The sequence below is a fragment of the Chlamydotis macqueenii genome, chromosome 3 (genome assembly GCF_036417535.1).
Source record: "Chlamydotis macqueenii isolate bChlMac1 chromosome 3, bChlMac1.mat, whole genome shotgun sequence".
Classification (NCBI taxonomy): domain Eukaryota; kingdom Metazoa; phylum Chordata; class Aves; order Otidiformes; family Otididae; genus Chlamydotis; species Chlamydotis macqueenii.
In genome coordinates, this window is record NC_141558.1 from 64028515 (window position 1) to 64034732 (window position 6218).

General features: G+C 51.2%; 1 protein-coding gene across 1 annotated transcript; it reads right to left on the bottom strand.

The window, feature by feature from the left end:
- Positions 1–2997: 2997 nt before the first annotated feature.
- Positions 2998–5895, bottom strand: CITED2 (Cbp/p300 interacting transactivator with ED-rich tail 2). The gene is made up of 2 exons (XM_086744502.1): positions 5733–5895; positions 2998–5066 (listed from the first exon to the last, which is right to left on the bottom strand). The coding sequence occupies exon 2, from the start codon at positions 5057–5059 to the stop codon at positions 4316–4318; it is 744 nt and encodes a 247-aa protein (XP_086600628.1). The 5' UTR covers positions 5060–5066; positions 5733–5895; the 3' UTR covers positions 2998–4315.
- Between the last annotated feature and the right edge of the window lie 323 nt (positions 5896–6218).

The following is a 6218-nucleotide window of genomic DNA, read 5'->3' on the forward strand; positions in this document are numbered from 1 at the left end:
TGCCCTGAAGAAGTATTATGATGTGGCTCCACAGACAGATGCTGGCCTTCGGCCAAACATCAGCGATTCGCGGAGCTTTGTACCCAACTTCTCTAGCAGATCTGGAGTGTGGAAAACACCTCCTGGGGGGAAAAAAAAAATAAAAAAGAAAAAAAAAGAAAGTAAAAAAAGAAACGAATGAAAGGAACTCCTCAAATCCAGATGTTGGAATTTTCCAATCCCCCTAGCAAGACAAGATAAGCAGGGGATAATCCTCGTTTATGTAACTTTTTTTTTTTTTTTTAATAAAACCTGAGACCAACAGGCACGTTCTCACAAGGTTTATTTGCTTGTTCCCTAAATCCACGCCGAGAAATTTCGCGAGGACCCCCGCTCCCTCGGGCCGCCGTGCCGTGCCGTGGGACCGGGTGCTGGGCGGCGCCGCCGCCCGGCGGGCAGGGGCGGCGACGGGCACCGGTGCCGGGAGGCCACGCGGCCGGCTCCCCTAGCTGCTGCCTGTGCCCTTCCCTTCCCTCCCGCAGGCCCTCGGTGCGGGAACGGAGCTCCCCGGGCTCGGGGGCGGCTCCCGTCCATCGCCGGTCCCCTCGCCCCAGGCGCCCGGCGGCGGCTGCGCGGAGGCCGGCGGCAGGGCGGCGGCAGCGATGGCGGCCGCCCACACGGGGGCGCCGTGGTGCCGCCGGCCGCACGACGCAGGTGGCGGCGGCAGCCGCGCCGGCAGCCGCGCTGGGCCGGGCCTAGCTGGGCCGGGCTGGGCCGGGCCGGACCGGGCCACTCGCACCGCCCCCGGCCCTTGAGTGCACCAGGGGAGTCCTGCTGGTGAAGGGGCAGCTGCCCTGCCTGCACCCACCCGTGAATGCTTTATTCCCGGGGGGAAAAGGCAGAGGAGTGCGCTAATCGGCACCTGATTTTCCACCGAGCGTGTCTTGCGTGGCGGGGCGGCTTAGGGCTGATCTCCCTTCCAAATAAAGCAGCGCGTCTATTTATGGCGGCGGCTTAAAGAGGAGCAGATCTCATGTACCATGTTGGAAGTTCTTGAAAACCAGCCAGAGTACAGAGGTCAAGTTTCCTGTACTGAAAGCAACTTAATGGGACGCAAGATGGCAACGTCCTTCGCGAGGATCTGGCGCTAGCTGGAAAACTGGATTGCTCTGCATTTTTCACTAATCGCTGGGTTCAAATAATAAATTGCTTTAGTGTCTTTCTAAACAGTGTGGAGGCTAGAGAGGATCTGGTTGAAGGCCTGTGACTCCTTCAGCTGTGGGAGCATTGCCAAGGGATTCACGTCGGGAAGATGAGGGTCAGGCCCCCAGTACTGCTTGGTGGGCGATATTATTCATGGGAAAATACGTAGTTGTGCTGCCCACTGGGACGTGACTAGAAATTAAGGGAGAAGGTAGGCAATATGACTGTTTTGCAGATTTTCCTGAGGTCTACTTTTAAGAAGTCGTAAAACTCTGTGGCGATGCCTTGCCCAAAGCCAGTGCTTTCAGTAGCTGCTGTTGTTTAGAGGCAGCAGCTCTCAGGAGTTTTACAAGGAGTTGTACGCAAGGAGACTCGGCCAGCATGCCTGTGAAACTGCCTATTCTTGGAAAAGCTTATATGGAAGGATTTAACATTGACAGACTTAAGTAGTGATGTCTCAACTGTGAAGAAGCTGTTGTTTAACCAACTTTGTGAAGCAAAAGTGCTTGTCATTAAAGTGAGAGTATTCCTCTTTGTTGTAGATCGTGGAGGCTTTAAACATCTATGCAATTTGGCTGCACAAAATTTAATAGTCTGTTTTATAAGAAGTTGATTAGAATCTGAAAAATCACCCTCCCAAACTCCAGCAGAAGAGGGCAATGCAACGTGTGCAGATCAAGCAGCCTTAAAACAGAAAAAGGATTCATATAATGGCAAGTTGGGCAATGGCTCTGAAAACTGCAGCTCTATTCTTCTAAACACTCTTTTATGTTATTGGAGAGTTGATAAGTTATGATTCACTGCCATTTGATGTTAAATTTACTGTCATAAAGCATCGGTGATCACTGGCTGAAACCAGACGGTTGGTTTTTTAAATTCTTGGGTGCTGAGAGTTTTCTAAGACCGGGCTGTTACCACCTGCAGAGAGCATTTTGTCGGCAGCTTTTCCCAGAAGTGTACACTTCCTTTTTTCCACTTTTGCTAATACTTTAATACAAGTTTTTTTTTTTTTTTTACATCCATAAAACATATTAGCTGCTTTATATCTGTGAGGCAAAGAAGGCCAAGTATCACTTTTCTCCCCAGCTGGGACAGTTTTAGCAATAGTAATCAGTTTAATTTCTCAGCTCAGTCCAGAATACTGCTATTTACACCCCCATGTGTAGCAATATCCTTCCCTGTTTACGTGCCCAGGTTTAAAATTTAACTCCTTCCACCGCGCTGTTTTTCTTCCTAATAAATTCAGAAGATGAGGCTGAAAAGTAAGCAAAAAGACAGTACAGTGGAATCGCTCCCAGACTGAACTTGGGAAGCATGGCTAAACAGGATTACATGTATTATTAAGGTCCTGATCCTGCAGTCCTCACCGAAGTAATAACATGTGCAGGAGCTTTGCCGAAGGCAGAGTGGGGGCAGAAGGCTGCAACGGTTGGCACTAAAGGAGCAAGATATCAACTGCCTCATAATAATGGGCATTTTTCTCCCCAAATATTTAAAGTACACCTGTACCAATTTGCCTCCATGGCTTTAGTTGGTAGCAATTTCAGGGAGAGAGGAGTTGGAGATGTCCCACAGTGGAATATTTTAAGGATATACACCCCTTCTCTTAAGTCAGTGGAAATGAAACATCGCTGTGGTGTGATGCAGGTCTGGATTGATGCAGCCATCTCCCGTGTTAACCCTGTGAGGCGAGAGGGATGGGACGACACCCACCACCCTCCCTTCCCAAGTGACAAACATGTGCGTGTTAAAGCACTTCGGTCTTTTTACATAGCTCTTCCAGGTGAGATGATCAACATACAAAAGAACAAAGTCTACTATATAAATGAGAGCAGATTTATAAAATTACAAGTTTAATAGATAAATATAATAAATACTTTATGCATAATAACTCTGGACAACTACATTTAAAGCAAGTATGTTGGCAAGTCACAAAAAAGTTGCGCCTCGGCAACTTTTATTTTTCATAAAACCACACTGACAGGCATATTACAATGTTACGTATGAGGCTCGTATGCTGCAAGTATGTTCAAATCCCGCTCACCTACTGAGTTCACCATGACATACATACCATACGGGTGTAGTGTACCTGTATTTTGGAATGTCTTTTTGCACACCAACATGGTTGTACAGACAGATGTTCTACTTACCAGGGACAGTGGGGAAGAAGCGTTTTGAAGAAAAATACTGGTAAATGACTTCTAGAAAAACTAAAGCATTTCTTAACTTTTTATTGACATTGGCAAATTAAAATAGAATAAATTAACAATATTTTCTCAAAAAAATGTTTTGTACAAAAATACTGTCAAAATTTCCTGAAAAGCTTTCAACACAGTAGTATCTTTTCATGTACTGAATAAACTATATTAGCACAGTGTCAAAATGCTGAAGACAGAAACAAAATAATAATAATTAAAAAAAAAAATCTGTGAAATGTTTGCCACTAGTCAACATTCCATCCACACCATATTATTGTCTGTACATATGGGGGAGGGGGAATGGGTAGCAGACTTTATAAGTAACAGTATTACTTTTCCTGATCTGGAAAGGTTTGGCCCACATCTGTTAAGCTTCCAGTTTAGCTTATTCAGAAAAAAAAAAAAATTCGTCTACACTGCAATGCATAGTTAAAAATTAAGCAAGATGGCAGCATCTGTGCAGTAGTATCTGCCCTTCAAAGTTCATGCGACCAACTAATGCAAATTTTTATCCCTGTTCACTCAGAATTTGAATGCAGTTCAAGTCATTGGAGATCACCGTTTACAAAATCCACAAGATTAAGCAATTTGCCAAGATTAATATCTAACAGTTCAGCACTGTGGGAATTATGGGCACGTTACTGTGAGGAAATTAAAAGAGACCGAGGAGAGGAGGGGGGCCGACCAAACATAAAAAGGCAGAGTTCGCTAGAAATCATTACTACAGGAGAGGACGTGAATGTCGAAGCTACGGAAAAAAAAAAAAAAAAAAGTGGCAGCGATTTAAAGGGGAAGAAAAAAAAATTTATACAAGCGCATAGTTGACTCTGCTTTCCATATTCTCACCTTTTCAAGCCCTGAAAAAGCGAGACACCGCGTCTAGGGGAATGTTTTCATTCGCACCGATAGAAAGTCCTTTGTTTGTTTTAAATGCATCAGCAGCTCACCCTGCTGGGCTGCTGTTTGCAAACGAAGTCTGTCATGAAGTCAAACTCGTTCTGTCCCAACCACAGCTCGGGCAGCTCCTTGATGCGATCCAGCCCCATTTCGATGACTAAGGACATGAGGACCTCCTCGTCGATGAAGTCAGTGTCTATGACATTGGGCGGCAGCATCGCCGCGGGGACGTGGGGGACGGCGGGGGGCAAGCCGCTGCCCCCTCCGCCCCCTCCCCCGCCGTGCTTGGGGTTGCAGTCCCTAAAATGCTGCTGGCCGCCCCCGCTGCTCAGCTGGTGGCTGCCGGGGTGCAAGTCCGGCATGTAGTGACCGTGGGGGTAGGGGTGGTGGCTGAAGTACTGGTTGTTCAGCTTCTGGAGCTGCATGCTGGCGCTCAGCTGCCCTCCCGGGCTGGCGACGGGGGGGGCCATGAACTGGGAGCCGCCGAAGCGGGCGGGGGGGGCCATGCTGCCGGCCGGGTGCCCTCCGCTCACGCTGCCCGGCCCCATGGCGTGCCTCACCCCGCCGCCGGCGTTCATCGTCCCGGCTCCGTAATGGATGTGGTCGCCCATCAGGGCGCTGAAGGCGTGCGGCTGCTGCTGCTGCTGCTGCGGCGGCTGCTGGTGGTGGTGGTGGGGGGTGGGAAACTGCCCCATGCCCATCCGATGCGCCGGGTGGTGGTGGAGCCCGCCGGAGCCGTCGGGGAATCGCCCGTGGTTCATGGCCATTATGTGGTCTGCCATTGCCCACCTGGAAAGTTAGCGTGTCAATACATTAGGAAAAGGTACCCCCCCACACACCTCGGACATCCAAGCCGCCCTCTCTCCCGGACTGGCTGCATCTGCCCAGCCCCCGGGAGAAACCACTTCGCCGGTCCCGCCGTCCTCTCTTCCACGGGAGGAGGAGAGAAAAAAAAAAAAAAAGACAAAAAAAAAAAAAAAAAAAAGAAGAAAAATTCTCCTAGCGCGGCTCCACCACGGAGTACAAAGGGAAAAATAAAGAGGGGAGCCTGCCGTACGAAAATCCCGGTCCCCTCCGCCAATCCGGCGAGCAACACGGCTTCCCGCTCCGGCCGGTCGGTGCCCACCAGCGGAAAGCGCTGCAGCCGCCGGCGGCCGCCGTCTCCCCGAAAGGCGCCCGAGCCCCCCCGGCAGGGAAGGCGGCGGATTTCCACGGCGCGCTCGCTAACTTGCGGGGAACGAGGGAAGAACTGGCAAGTCCCGCCTAGCCGCCGCCAGCAACTTTGGGCATCGAGTCCCAGTTCTGTGGGTAAAAAAGACCGTCGCGCACGGACGAGGAGGTAAAGCCACGGCAGCTGAGCAATACCTTTCCTCGCGTGTTTCAGCGGTCGCGTTTTTCCTGTTGCACACAAAAGGGACACCCGGCACCAGCCACAACGAGAACCGCCGCACTCACCTCCCGCCTTCTTTCTTCTTTTCCTTCAAAAGCTGGCGGTGAAATGGGTCAGGACAAGTCACCCCGCATGGAGGGGGCTCTGCCCCCGGGTGCGGGCGTGACGGGGCCGTGCGCGCTGCCGCAGCCCCGCAGCCGGCGCTCCGCTCACTCCTCAGCGCGGCTCATCGGCACTTGCCAACAATGCGCCGTGTGTTCCTCACCCGGCTTTGGCCACGGCTAATATAGGATTTCAGAAGGGAGGAGCAAAAACCCTTACAGGCAACCAGAAGTAAAACCTGGAGCAAGCGGGGGGGGGGGGGGGCGGGGGGAGGGAAGGAGAAGGAGGAAAAAAAAAAAAAAAAAGCCCAGCACCCAGCGCGCACACATGCACACACACACGCGCGCAGGGAGAAGACACGCAGGAAGGGGTCGGGCGGGTCTGGCGGGCACCCAAGCACTCCGCTCCCCGCGGCTGCGCGACACGCGTGCCCGTGGGTCGCTTGCGCC